At 38.5% G+C, this 15,804-nt stretch overlaps 1 protein-coding gene across 1 annotated transcript; it reads left to right on the top strand.

Annotated features, from left to right (window-relative positions):
• Positions 1 to 3,043: 3,043 nt before the first annotated feature.
• Positions 3,044 to 15,644, top strand: LOC121971433 (polyubiquitin-A). Its single transcript, XM_042522696.1, has 4 exons — positions 3,044 to 3,156; positions 3,449 to 4,814; positions 8,703 to 8,704; positions 14,325 to 15,644. Exons 2-4 carry the CDS (start codon positions 3,449 to 3,451, stop codon positions 15,468 to 15,470), a joined length of 2,514 nt encoding a protein of 837 aa, XP_042378630.1. The 5' UTR covers positions 3,044 to 3,156; the 3' UTR covers positions 15,471 to 15,644.
• Positions 15,645 to 15,804: the final 160 nt, after the last annotated feature.

The raw sequence follows: 15,804 nt of genomic DNA, 5'->3' as shown, positions 1-15,804 counted from the left end.
AGTTCCGCAGGCGATCCAAAATTTAATTTAAAAGAACACATGGTAGCTAGGAAAAGGTTCAGACCTTTGTACAAAATTTTTGTACAGTGGAACCTCTAGGTTTTCCGAGTAGCAACCAACACATCCTCTAGTCTGCATTTTACGGACTAGAGGATCCGCATGTTAGTTAGAGCCCTAGAGTCAATCATATGATGATTGTTGTATGGACTCATTGTATTATATTCTTATGTATATAAAGACATTTATTTTTTGTTATTATACTTACTTGTATTGGTGCCAAATAACTAAGTATAATAGCGCCATTGAGTAGAAGGTTCTTATCTATATCAATCGATTGGTTGAATCGATAATGAGATGGTATAGAGAACACTACTCTTAATCATTCCTAGTCAAGTATTAACATTTAGGGACAATCTTAATGCGACGAGACTAGCATGTAGGTCAACTCGATGACTTGATCTCACAAGTCATGGATATAGAGATATCAAGTTGATACATGGTATGCATTAGAGAATGTATACTGAATGACCCGCCATGAGAAAATATCATGGATCGTTATATGAGTGTCATATACTTTCTCATGTGGCTATTAGTATGACTATTAGTCCTTGGACCTGAAGTCACCATGGTTCCCTACATAAGGAGTTGCATACTTTGGCTTCGTCAAACGTCACCCGTAACTGGGTAGACTATAAAGGCGATTACTGGGTATGTAACAAATTATGTGGAGGGATGTGAGTGATGTAAATGAGATCTATCCCTCCTATATAACGGGGGTGACATCGTTATTCTTGATAGAGTGAGACCACTAAGTGCATGGTCATGCCCAAATGAGTCAATATGAGATATTGAGCTCATTTGATTATAGTGAGTCTACTTGGAGTTCAAGATTTAGATTGATCAGAGGATGACACCGTCTATGCCTCAAATTGATCAATCTAGATGTCAAGGATAAAATGACACTTGTCATATATTGTGAAGAGTCACAATTAGTAGTCACAAGGTGATATTGGATCTCAACATTCTTGTAACTTGGGTAGTAATGATGTGTTGTTAGATACCGCTCATTACTTATGCTTCTAAATGAGTTTAGGAGCATTGTCAACGTTACAAAAACCTATAGGGTCACACACAAAGGGCAATTAGATGGAAATTAGGTTCATTTGATGTACCTAGAGGATTAGGTTCATGTGATGAACCAAATTGGATTAAGAGTAATCCAAATTAGATTAATTGAGTAAAACTCGATTGAGTTAGACTTGAGTGAGGTTAGACTTGAGTTAAACTCAAGTGAGACTAGACTTGAGTTAGACTCAAGAGAGGTTTAATGATGACATTCATTGAATTTTGAATTCAATGATAAATGGAATTCAATTTGAATTTTATATTCAAATTTTGAATAAGTTTCAAAAATGACCATTTAATGAAGAATATTAAATACTCATTAAGGCTCATTAATGAGGCTCATTAATGGTGTTAATGAGCATTAAGTATTTTCATTAGATGAAAATACAATACTTAAGTCATTTTTTAATCTTATTTTCATGATTTATCATTATTATTCTCCTTGCTTCTTCTTCTCTCCCTCTCCTCCTCCTTGGCCGAACACCATTAGAGTGCTAGCACACTCTAAGTGTTTTCTCCATCTCTATTGTTCGTGTGGATACGTATAGAGGTGTGTCCACTTGAACACACTCGAGATCCGACAACTTTTGGACGAGCGGGATTCGCGAATGGCTTCACTACAAGGGTAATCTCTTAACCAAGTAGATCTAATGTAGATCTAGGACTAGATAAACTTGTACATGAAATTATGAAATTTTAATCTTCGCACGGATCCGGTGACATGGGATTTCGAGGTTTTCTCAACACAAAAAATGATTTTTACGGTTCGAAAATCCCAACACCGTGCTCTCAAACTTGGTGACTCACAATTAAAGGCCAAATCGACTAATTGGATTATTCGAGAAGAGAAAGTTAAAAGGAATTGTTAATTTGGCATGTAATTAGCCTTGTTATAATAAATGAATTGAGTTTATACGGAATGCCCCATTGTTTAAAGATTGACAGACTATTATAATGGATCAATGGAACGATTTTCTATGGGTGCATATTTAAAAAAAATTAACCTCCCACTACTAACGAACATATGGTAATATAATCATCTTTACTACAATAATAAATCAATTGATTAATAGTGAATTTTTATTGATTAAGATAGTCATTGTTAGATTACAAGTGAAAATAATAAAAATAATTATTATTCATTGGTAGATCAACCAATTAATTGATGATAGAAGGGCAAAATAAAAGTGAAATTCAAGGAAATTAAAAAGTTATACCATGAATACAAAGAGGAGGATTTGAAAACAAATAAAAATATTAATTGGATAATATTTAAATTGTAATGCTCTTAAGGCAATGTTTACTTGGGACGGAAATAAAGATTCTTTCCTTATATATTATTTTTTAAAATTTGTTATTATAAAAAAATTCTTCATCTTCATATATTATAGTACACGTGAAATAAATTATTAAATTTTAGGAGCAATTCAACAATAAATCATAATAAATAAGAGATCTGAATAATTTAAAAAGTTAAAAGAGTAAGGTTTAATGACTTTATTTATTTTTTAAAAAATAAAATAACTATTATAGAATAAATGAAATTGAATGCAAATTAACTAAAACAAAATTGATCAGAAAATAAAAAATAAGACCGGAAAAATTGTCCAACTAGGCGGCTAAAATAAATCAAGAAAGTTCCGGAGGCTTCCACGAAAGAGTATGCTGCCTAACGGAAGAATAGGTCTCCGTCCACCGAAAACGTCATCTGGCGTAACGTTTGAACTTTTTTTTGAGTATACCAAATGTACACGAGATATAATTGGCAACAAGCTGGGCCCGGGTTGTGGAGGGAGTTCAAATAGTCTAAAAATTGAAAGGCAGATAACGGTTACGACGGAGCAACGGTAACTTTACGAAGACGTCATTGCCCTCGCGAGAAGCATCAATTGGCGGTATCTTCACTGGGAGGTGTTCATATCGATTAAAAGTTCTATAAAAGGAACCCTAATCTTCCTTTTTCTCATATCCCAATTGTTAATCGAATAGGAACAAAGCGCTGTGCTTTTCGCCTCTTTCTCTTCGCTCAAGGTATGCTTTTTCATCTTCCGATTTCTTAGTAGTTGTTTTTTAGCTCTTCAAATTTTCTTTCCTCTTTATCTGTTCTTGTTGTAGTTGATTTGATTTTCGATTAACTAGGCTTTCATAGTTCGATACGATTGCAACTCGAGTCTTGGGTATTTTTAATTGCAACAAATTTGACTTACGCCGATCGTTTGATCCTTTTTTGTTTTGGAGTAGATTGTTCTGATTTCTAAATCTTTGGATCTAAATGGTTTGTTTTGTTCAGTTGGGTCTTAATTTTTCATATTAATTGAAGCAGATGCAGATCTTCGTTAAAACTCTCACCGGCAAGACGATTACCCTTGAGGTAGAGTCGTCTGATACCATTGACAACGTAAAAGCCAAGATCCAGGACAAGGAGGGGATCCCGCCGGATCAGCAAAGGTTGATCTTCGCCGGCAAGCAGCTCGAGGACGGCCGCACCCTTGCCGACTACAACATCCAGAAAGAGTCCACCCTCCACCTCGTTCTGCGTCTCCGTGGAGGCATGCAGATCTTCGTTAAAACTCTCACCGGAAAGACGATCACCCTTGAGGTCGAGTCTTCTGATACTATCGACAACGTGAAGGCCAAGATCCAGGACAAGGAGGGGATCCCGCCGGATCAGCAAAGGTTGATCTTTGCCGGCAAGCAGCTCGAGGACGGCCGCACTCTTGCCGACTACAACATCCAGAAAGAGTCCACCCTCCACCTCGTGCTTCGTCTCCGTGGTGGCATGCAGATCTTTGTCAAGACCCTTACCGGCAAGACTATCACCCTTGAGGTCGAGTCTTCCGATACCATCGACAACGTCAAGGCCAAGATCCAGGACAAGGAGGGGATCCCTCCGGACCAGCAAAGGTTGATCTTCGCCGGTAAGCAGCTCGAGGACGGCCGCACCTTGGCCGATTACAACATCCAGAAGGAGTCTACCCTCCACCTTGTTCTCCGTCTCCGTGGTGGCATGCAGATCTTTGTTAAAACCTTGACCGGCAAGACTATCACCCTCGAGGTGGAGAGTTCCGACACCATTGACAATGTCAAAGCTAAGATTCAGGACAAGGAGGGGATCCCCCCAGACCAGCAAAGGTTGATTTTTGCCGGTAAGCAGCTGGAGGACGGCCGCACCTTGGCCGATTACAACATCCAGAAGGAATCTACCCTCCACCTCGTGCTCCGTCTCCGTGGTGGCATGCAGATCTTTGTCAAAACCCTTACTGGCAAGACCATCACCCTCGAGGTGGAGAGCTCCGACACCATCGACAATGTCAAAGCTAAGATCCAGGATAAGGAAGGGATCCCCCCTGACCAGCAAAGGTTGATCTTTGCCGGCAAGCAGCTGGAGGACGGCCGCACCCTCGCCGACTACAACATCCAGAAGGAGTCCACCCTTCACCTTGTACTGAGGCTCAGGGGAGGCATGCAAATCTTTGTGAAGACCCTCACCGGCAAGACCATTACTTTGGAGGTCGAGAGCTCCGACACCATCGATAACGTGAAGGCAAAGATCCAGGATAAGGAAGGCATCCCCCCGGACCAGCAGAGGCTCATCTTTGCCGGCAAGCAGCTGGAGGACGGCCGCACCCTGGCCGACTACAATATCCAAAAGGAGTCTACCCTTCATCTGGTTCTCCGCCTTCGAGGTGGTCAGTAATATATGATCCCTTTGCTTGGGTTTGGTCGTCTCCACTAGAGTCCCTAGTCTGATGAAACCTGAAGTATACAATGTCGTTTGTCTGCGTCCTTGTGTTGCAGCATTATATTTTAAGTTTGCGTCTGGTTGAAACTTTGATTGTTCTTCATCATAATAAAAGAGTGTCTACTATGTCCCTAAATCTTTTGGTAAAGCGCTGCTGCGCTGCTGTGAGATTGGCAAAATGTTTCTAATACTTCTATTTTATTGTGGAGTCGTATGAGATATCATTCCTTTTTCTCATTGGAGTTGGAATCACGGAAGATGGTGCGGGAAAAGCTGCAGGGTTACATGGCTTGTTGACTCGGTACAGATTGATATCGGTGTCTGATTTGACAGAGTTCGAGTCCGATCGCAAGGCCACGTAATTGCAATCTGAACTGAGCAAGGATCGACTCAAGGGCAAGGCCACGTATGCTGAGCAAGGATCGACTCAAGGGCAAGGCCACGTATGCTGAGCAAGGATCGACTCAAGGGCAAGGTCACATATTGCAGTTCGACCTGAGCTAAGCACGAAGGAGGGCTTAGATGTACGTAATATTTTGTCTTTAGACTTGGGGTGGGAGTCGCGTAATTGTCGTGTCATGGGACATGGTCTGACTATGCTAGCTGGGCTTAATTGGGTGGATGTACATAATACTTTTTCTTAGACATAGGGATGGAGTCACGTAATTGTTGTCAAGGGACATGGTCTGACTATGGTAGCTGTTGGAAAGTTCGATTTCATTTTGTTAGGGCTCAGAATGAATTAGATTTATGTTTGTGGACAATAGTCAATTAGAAGCTTTGTGAATTACTGACGACACTAAGAATCTACACTCTAATATTCACTTAAAAGCTTCTCAGGTTCTTCTCAAGTAGCAAGTATAACCACCAAAAATTAAATTTAATAGTAAAGAAATAGAATTACATCAACTAGTGTTTCTTTGCAATCTTCTTGGGGGTAATTCCACATTGAGAAATAAATGTGTAATTAATAGGAATAACCAACTCAATATACACCAGCAACAGATCAAATGGACAAACTACAATTACACTCGAGAATAAAATGGAATGATATGATATTAGATATTAGTTAATGATTCATTCAAGAAAATGGTGCACAGAATTTACAGATATCTAAGAGACAACTGCTCCACGTAGATTGACAAACCACTGTGTATTGAACTGAACTTACCAAGAAACCAATAGCTTGTTTTGTGTGCTTAAGTTCATCCGACGATGATCCAACAAGCTACAATTAAGAAAACCCAAAATATTAGACGTATATACAGAGTCTACCAGCTAAAGAATATAAATATATGGTAATTACCTCTGGTTTTAATTTATTACACCACAATTCCATTTCATCCAAGCCAGATTTCACATATTCTCCGTTGCTAAAGGAGCAACATTCTCGGCGCAGGAGAAGACTATAACAACATATGGTAGCATACTAACCTAATTGTCAGAATAAACATTTGTTCCTAATTTATACACAACAAAACAATCCTTACATAGTTCTCTTGCAACACTGCCAGGAGATTATCAAGATTGTCGATGATGCTTTGCTACGGGCTGTTCTGAGCATTACTTCCAAATGAACGCCCTCTCAGCATACTTTTTGCTCTTACTGTCCTAGTTACCTTCAGTTTCAAAAATTTTTATCAATAAAGTAAATAAATGTGCGCTTAAGGTCTTAAAACACCATCAAACATGTTTATAACTTGGAATGTGATTAATGGTAATATGCCCCTGTAGCATTTGTTAGAGCCAAGAATATCATCTAAAAGAAGCTATTCTGAGATACAAGTTGGTATATATATTCTCCGATTATAGCAAAGCCAGCCACACCAGTGACCAGTCTGATGAAGTTAGTGTCTGGCTGGTATTTAAACCTTTCTCCAAACATAAAGCACATGCACCAAACACTGATTTAACCTGTCTCTACTGTAGGACATGATATATGTAATCTGAGTAATGAAAGAGCATAAAGAACGAGTGGAACACTTACAGGCATTATAGATAAGCAGCCAGAGAATTTATGTAAAACTAAATTGCAGAGGCAAGTAGAATATAAAAAAAAAAAAAAAAAACCCCCGGTGCACGAAACTCTCGCCATGCGGGGTCCCGGGGAAGGATCCATTGTACGCAACTTTACCCTGCTTTTTGCAAGATGCTGTTTTCAGGATTCAAACCCGTGACCTTTTGGTCACATGGCAACAATTTTATCGTTGCGCCAAGGTAAGTAAAATATGAGATAATAAAATATACACTTTTCCTAATGATGAATGGTTATTAAATTTGTGCTTGTGCAATCATAGATGTGCACAAATTTTGCCAATGTTGATACTCATAATACTCAAAAGAAAAAATTACACTCCGGGTTAAGATTGTCAGTCTTAGAGCAATGCACCACCTAATGCAATCTGCTCATGCGTGTGGTGTTAAGAGCATGAAATTGTAGACTTTGCCCATATTTAAGAACTTTAGTTTTGTGATGAGCGATGACCGGCAAATTTTTAACAACCACGGAGATATGAAAATCATCTCACCTGTATACACTGAAATTAATGAGCTCAACTCTTTCTTTGCATTATCACGAAGGATCCCAAAAGTTTTTTCAACATAAGCTGAGAGCTGTTGCTTGAACAGCAATGCTGGGTATTTGGCCTCTACTTTGCGCACAAAAGCAAGTTCATCCACAGGAATGTTTGAAGAAGAGCGGAACCCCTGCACCACATTACACAAGAAATGAAGTCGATGAATTTTACATTTACTGAAGAATTCGTTCAGTAACTAAGAAAAATTCACAACAAATTTCCATATCAAAGAAAAGACCAGATGAATTGCATACTTGTGTCATCCGCCCAAATAATGATGTTGGTGATGGAGGCTTCCCTCGTGGTGTAGAACTAGCTGCACCGGCAGCTTTTAGACTCTTTTGCAAGAGATATAACAAAGTAGATGAATTTAGACTCCTTATGTGGGAAAAAATTTTTTAGACCTTTGACTTTGTTTAAAAAAAAAATTCTCACTTTTTTTTTCATTTAGATTTAGATTGGTTTAATTTTTTTTAACAAATTAAATATTAATTAAAAAAAATATTTTTTATACAATTTAATTTTCTCACTTTTTATATATAAAATTATTAATTAAATTTTTATATTCAAATTTTGATAACATAATTTAGAAAAATATAAGCTTTATTATATTAAACAGAGTATTATTATTAGATATAATAATATATTTTAAGTAGATAATAAGTTTACAATTCACTTAGCTAAAACTAAGTATATTTAAATGAAATATGGAGAGAACACCCCTTATAAAAAGGAATAAAATTAAGAAAATAAGAACAATAAAATAGGATAACAATATAAAAAAAATCATGTTCCCATGCTCAACTCGTTCATCAGCAAGCACAAAAAACAAATAAATAAAAAATAATGTATAAAATGATAAAACTGAATACAATCCTTAGAAAATAAAGATCATAATGAGACTAAAATAAAACAAATAGTCATTATCATTTATCAAGAACTAACTGGAAGCCTTTTTAGGCACAAAGCAAAAGAAAAAATAAATTATATTTTTCATTATCTAAATCAGAACAATTATAAACGGTAGAATTGAGACAAATGAAAAATCGAATAATTTATGACTGTAAATATATTTAAATAAAAGTTAAACTTAATGTCTATCAAGAAAGCGAAATTGTAGAGGTATCTAACTCGTTATTGCTAAAAAATAATAAAATCTTTCATTTTGATGAGACACAATATGAATAAATGTATGAACATTTGAATTTAATCAAGCAACAAGCATCATAACACTGACTGCATCAACGTGTTAGTGTTAGGTGTGATTTCTCTTCTCTAATCTCAATGAGTAAGAGAAGAACAGAGAGGGGGAGTTGGAAAAGGGGAAGAGGGGGAACTTAAAAAAATTAACATTTTTTATTTTGCATTGTATGGATAAGATAAAAAATTTCTAATTTATGTTCTTACTGATCAAAAGAGAAAACATCACTAACGAATGATAAATGTAACCATTCATAATTGAAGACGAACATATTAGATTTTATAAAACAACATCCATAATTAAAAGTATTCATGACTCTATCCATTGGAACTCTAATGAGTTATTTGTGAAATTTGAAGTTTTGATAGATTGAGATTATTTAATTACGTGGCCTATTCTTTTCCATTCTCTTAAAATATATATATATATATATATATATATATATATATATATATATATATATATATAAAATATTCAATATATTAAAAATAATGATCCTAATTTTTAAAAAATTTTAGAGAATAAGGTCGTGTAATTTTTTATTGGGCCCTATTTTTTCCATTATCTTTAAAAAACATATAAAAATATATTTAATACATTAAAAATAATAGGCTCCAATACAAATTGGGGCCCTAGGCATAGGCCTTAATAGCTTATGCAGATATGTCCCTGGGTCCAAAGGTAATTAGGGAGAAGAAGAGGGGTCTTTTGATCATTTCACGTGAAGAGTGTTTAGAGATTATGAGAAGAGGCACTGTTCATGGGTCAAGAGGGAGGATGGGGTTCGTGTTTTGTTCTGCCACCAAGAAAGGGGCTTTCTTCCTCACATGCTCCTCGCCGGCGCCGACGCCAGTCGTCGGCTGCTCCTCTACCTCCATTCTTCCAACCTCTTCTCACCAGCGCCACCACCAGGAGGAGGAAGGGGGGGTCTTCAGCGTCGCCACCAGGGGGGTTTTCTGCCACCACCACCAGGGCACGCGCGAGGGGGCCATCATCTTCCCCTTCTCCATGCCGACCCCACCCTCAACACCGCTCCTCCTCATCGCCTCTGGCGCGGGCCATCCCTGGTCAGCGAGATCGCCTTCTCCTCTCTCCCTCTCCTTTCATCGGCACGCGCCATGCGTCGCAGCTCCCCCTCCCCTCCTGTGCGTGAGCTGCCAGCGCTTTGAGCAGTCACAGTCAGATCCCGTCGCTGCCACAAGCCTCCGGGTCGTTGCTGTCGTGCACCCCCTGTGGGTTAGATCTCGTCGTTGCTGCAAGCCTCCGGACCGCTACCGCCGTGCACCCTCTGCGAGTCAGATCTCGTCACTACCGCAAGCATCCGGGTTGCTGCCGCTGACTCTCTTTGGTTGTCGTCTCCCGCAGCAACCCTTGGCCGATCCACGACCTTTGCCGGCTTCATAGCGCCATCGTTGTTGCCCTCTTCCTATCTCCACTGTCTGTTCCCTCCGACACCCCTATAGCAACCTTCGATGTCTCTACTATCTATCCGGCATCCCTATAGGCGACTTCGGCGGCTTTACAATCGCTGTCCCCACCATTTTCGACGCAGATCCGATCATTGTTGTGTACCGGCCATCGAGCCGTTGTGTGACTGCTATCGAGCTGCTGTGTTTCACTTTTTGCACCATTATGATTGTGAGTTACTGGTATTCTCCGGCCTACGTGACGTGTTCCCGCCTGTGAACCGTTATGGTATTCCGGCTCAGAAGTCGTCGTCATATTTCGGTCGATATGCCGCCTCTTAGATCCATGCTGCATCTAATTCCATGTCATCACCCCCAAAAATCCGGCTCCTCAGCTGGCTTACATTTGTCTACTCTTCAGGGTCGCGACGACTGGATCAACATCGCGATCAACTCACTGATCCATCCGAGGGTGCCCCCCGGGGCCAGGGTACGTCATTGTACGCATCCTGTATTTATTTCGTTGTTCTACTATTATTCGGCTGCTTATATATTCATGGGACCTGCCTCGAGCATCGGGATACTAGGGACCGGGGCAACCCGGACGCTGGCTGCAGGTACTGTTGACCAGAGGACTTCTGACGACTTGGTCAACACAAAAGACAATTCACCATTTAGGTCATGGAGATGCGGTCAACATTCCAGACACGTTATTTCGACAATTCCGTCTTCTCATATTCCTGACAGGATCAATAACCTATGCCTAAAGCCAGCCATGACCGCATGTGTTAGGGGACACAAATTATTTTTCAAAGCATGAACATGTTGAGCTTCTCGAATTTAGATTAGGTTCAACCCAAAGGAAGATTCTCTGACATAAAATCTTTTAACAGTTGTTGTACTCCTATCAATTAGTATTATTGATTATCGGGTAGAAGTGGTTTCTTTCTGTTGGGACATCAACATAATATTGTTTTCCCGTGAATTTGAGGGGTGTTTCTATTCATTATGAATAACACTACAATGATACTACCAAAGCCAATCTAATAATAACAATTTTCTCTGAACTCAATAAAGAATTCGATATTCGACCTGAATATACGATGATAGAGAGGGACTATCGATATTTAATATTCAATCCAAATATCCTATTATATATATAAAAGTTTTTTAATTCAAAAGCCATTAACTATTTTTGTTATTGCTTGGAGTAACTATTTTTGTTAATGCTTAGGAGATTATATAAATGTTAAATTTATTTTTTAATTATATATATTTTTTAATATGATGTTAATTCTAATATATTTTTGTTGAATGATGATTTAATTAGATGGAAAGAAAAAAATTATTAGTATATATCTGATTCTTTAATGGGTATAGATATAAGAATGGATATTTGATTCCCAATGGATATGAGGACGAAAAATATGACTCATTGTCATTCCTATACATAAGATGTCTCCATAGACACAACATTATACCAAGGATTATCATAATATTTGCTGTCAATTGAAAAACAAATACAAGGTGTCCCCTATCTATTATTACCTCATTGTCTTTAGTTAGCCATGATAACTTGTATGACTTAGGATAATGGTCCACCTTCAACTATTATTACCTCATTGTCTTTAGTTAGCCATGATAACTTGTATGACTTAGGATAATGGTCCACCTTTAACTGTAATTTTTAGATAGTCTTCTCGGACACAACATTCTTATAATTCCTACTAACAATCATCATTTTGCACACTTTATTTGCAACTGTACAAATTGTACAAAAAATATTGATTTTCAACTAATCATCCCTTAAATCGCCTTTAAGAGTTGGTAGACTCTTGCGAACGACTAATGTCTAATGATCATCATCATAGTCATACATATTATACACTAGCTCACTAACGGGCTCTATCTTGTCTTCCATTTCTTCCTTATTTAACAAATTTTTGCCCTTCTGATTAATAGATTTTATGCAATTGGTTGCTCTATATCCTACTCACCCCAACGAAACACTTGATAGTGGGTTTAGAATTAACCTTCAGTGACTGCTAAATAGGAAACAAATCCTTGAGGCTATTTTGGTCGTCTTTAACTACAGTAGGTTTTCAGTTCGGTTAATTTTTAATAGCTAGTTAATGTTGATAAGCCTCTGAAATTGTCTACAACGAATGAAGAATGAGAACACCTTGTAAAGACTGGTGCAAACCTTAAGTATCGTGTCATCCTCTATTCTTCTATCTCAAATAGATCGTTATGGACAATCAATTGGTAGAGCTCCACCGTTTAATCATCGACTGATCTCGCTCTCTATCTCAACGCATGAAGTCATTGATACAAAGCTTGTGCATAGCCAAAAAAGAAGAAAATGACTTTGCATGAAGTTCACGACTTAACTTGTAAATCCTTGATGATCACATCTTGAATGCTATGATCATAATATTAGGATTCCTCAATTTGGACCTATCCGTTACGATCATGACCACACTAACTTTTCATTGGACCTTCAATTGGGTGGATGGCGAGTGGGAGAGTGATGAAGACCATAATTTATAGAATTATGATCCTTTATAGTACCAATCTAGGTCAGGATCAGATCTATAGGGTATGAGGCCTCCAAGAAAAAAAAATAGCCATGGATTACTCGGTTTAAAGGCCACAACATGGATTACTAAAGTATTCGTTGTTAGATTACAAATGAAAATGATAAAAAAAATCAATTAATTGTTGATAAAAGAATAAAATAAAAGTGAAATCCAAGAAAATTAAAAGTTATATGAGGAATTGAGAGAAGTCTATTCGGAAATAGCTAAAAATATTAATTAAATAATATTTAAATTTTAATGATAGAAGATGATAGATTTAGTATAATAGGATAAAAAATAAATCCCGTATATGTCTTTAATGAAAAACTCCTCCATCCCATAATTATTTGATGGTTAGATATACGTTGGTTATATAATTTACTTCTCTTAGTATAATATGAAACGAGGGGCGCTAAGATTAATCTTTTGCTATAATTTAAAAAATATATATTAAATTTGAGGTTTTATTCAACAATAAATCATAATAAATAAGAGATCTCAACTATAATAGTTAAATTATGAATAATTTAAAATTTAATAAAATAGGGTCAAAGGACTTTATTTATTTATTTATTTTTAAAAACACAATTAAGTAACTATAGTAAAATAATTGAAATTGAATGCATATTAACGGCACTAAAAAAAAAAATAAACAGGAAAATAGAAAATAAGAAGATTCTCGATTGTAAATTTTCTATTTATATTTTCTGATAAAATAGAAAGCTTTGGTTGACAATTTTCACACTGATAGTTTTTTTTTGAAAAGGAGATATTATTTTTATGGAAAAATAAAAAATATCTAAAATTATTTTCTAAGAAAAGGAAAAAAATATTTTTCAAAATATGAAAAGAAAACTAAACTCCACCTTAGTATCTCAACTTATCTGGATATAAAACTCAGTTCATTGATTTTGACCTACAATATTTATTTCTTGATTGAATCCATACATTATACCTAGGAAGATTATTACCTAAAAAGAAAACTAAAATTAAATCCACATTTCTTTGTTTTCATATGGTTGGCGCTCCAACTAGGCGGCTAAAATAAATCCAGAAAGTTCCGTAGGCTTCCACGAAATTGTCTCCTGCCTAACGGAAGAATCGGTCTTCGGACCACCGACGATTTGGACGAAGTCACATACCCGAGATATGATTGGACAACAGACAGGGCCACCCTTGTGGGGCAAATAGTCTAAAATTAAGGCGGTTAACGATTACGACGGAGCCACGGTAACTTAACGAAGACGTCCTTGCTCTCGTGGGAAGCATCAATTGGAGGTAAATTCACCGGGAGGTGTTCATATCCATTGAAGGCTCTATAAAAGGAACCCTAATCGACCCGTCTATCGTATCCCAATTGTTAATCGAATAGGAACAAAGCGCTTTTCCCTTCTTTCTCTTCGATCAAGGTATGCTTTTGTCATCTTCCGATTTTTTAGTAATTGTTGTTTAGTTCTTCATTTTTTTTTCCATCTTCCTCTGTTCTTGTTGTTGTTGATTGGATTTTCGATTAGCTAGGGTTTTATAGTTCTATACGATTGCAACTCGATTGTTGGGTATTTTTTAATTGCAACAAGATTGCCGTACGCCGATCGTTCGATCTTTTTTTTTTTTGCAGTAGATTGTTCTGATTTTTGGATCTAAATCGTTTGTTTTGTTCAGTTGGGTCTTAATTTTTCCTATTAATTTAAGCAGATGCAGATCTTCGTTAAAACTCTCACCGGCAAGACGATCACCCTTGAGGTCGAGTCGTCTGACACCATTGACAACGTAAAGGCCAAGATCCAGGACAAGGAGGGGATCCCGCCGGATCAGCAAAGGTTGATCTTCGCTGGCAAGCAGCTCGAGGACGGCCGCACCCTTGCCGACTACAACATCCAGAAAGAGTCCACCCTCCACCTCGTGCTGCGTCTCCGTGGTGGCATGCAGATCTTTGTCAAGACCCTTACCGGCAAGACTATCACCCTTGAGGTCGAGTCTTCCGATACCATCGACAACGTGAAGGCTAAGATCCAGGACAAGGAGGGGATCCCCCCGGACCAGCAAAGGTTGATCTTTGCCGGTAAGCAACTCGAGGACGGCCGCACCTTGGCCGATTACAACATCCAGAAGGAATCTACCCTCCACCTCGTGCTCCGTCTCCGTGGTGGCATGCAGATCTTTGTTAAAACCTTGACCGGCAAGACCATCACCCTCGAGGTGGAGAGCTCCGACACCATTGACAACGTCAAAGCGAAGATCCAGGACAAGGAGGGGATCCCCCCGGACCAGCAAAGGTTGATTTTTGCCGGTAAGCAGCTCGAGGACGGCCGCACCTTGGCCGATTACAACATCCAGAAGGAGTCGACCCTCCATCTTGTTCTCCGTCTTCGCGGTGGCATGCAGATCTTTGTCAAAACCCTTACTGGCAAGACCATCACCCTCGAGGTGGAGAGCTCCGACACCATCGACAACGTCAAAGCTAAGATCCAGGATAAGGAAGGGATCCCCCCTGACCAGCAAAGGTTGATCTTTGCCGGCAAGCAGCTGGAGGACGGCCGCACCCTGGCCGACTACAACATCCAGAAGGAGTCCACCCTTCACCTTGTGCTGAGGCTGAGGGGAGGCATGCAAATCTTTGTGAAGACCCTCACCGGCAAGACCATTACTTTGGAGGTCGAGAGCTCCGACACCATCGATAACGTGAAGGCAAAGATCCAGGATAAGGAAGGCATCCCCCCGGACCAGCAGAGGCTTATCTTTGCCGGCAAGCAGCTGGAGGACGGCCGCACCCTGGCCGACTACAATATCCAAAAGGAGTCTACCCTTCACCTGGTTCTCCGCCTTCGTGGTGGTCAGTAATATATGATCCTTTGCTTGCGTTGGTCGTCTCCATTATAGTCCCAAGTCTGTTGAAACCTTAAGTTTACATTGCCGTTTGTCTGTGTCTTGTGTTGCTGCATTTATTTTCAGTTTGCGTCTGGTTGGTACTCTTAATTGTCCTTCTTAATAAATGTGTTTACTGTGCCCCCAGAATTTTTGAGCATGATTGTGATATTGTAGATTCGAACTGTTTTTAGTGATTTCGAATCACAAAAGATCTTGATGTTTGGAAAGCAGCAAGAGTTACATGGCAGGTTGCTCTGGTTATTTGTATTAGCGAGGGAAGATGCATAATACTTTTTCTATTACCTAA

This window comes from Zingiber officinale, chromosome 4A, assembly GCF_018446385.1.
Source record: "Zingiber officinale cultivar Zhangliang chromosome 4A, Zo_v1.1, whole genome shotgun sequence".
NCBI lineage: Eukaryota > Viridiplantae > Streptophyta > Magnoliopsida > Zingiberales > Zingiberaceae > Zingiber > Zingiber officinale.
Note: the sequence above shows the minus strand (reverse complement) of the source record. Positions and strands in the feature narration are given on the sequence as shown.

Coding starts and splice junctions, on each gene's coding strand:
- LOC121971433 (XM_042522696.1), top strand. CDS start 3,449: ATGCAGATCTTCGTTAAAACTCTCACCGGCAAGACGATTACCCTTGAG.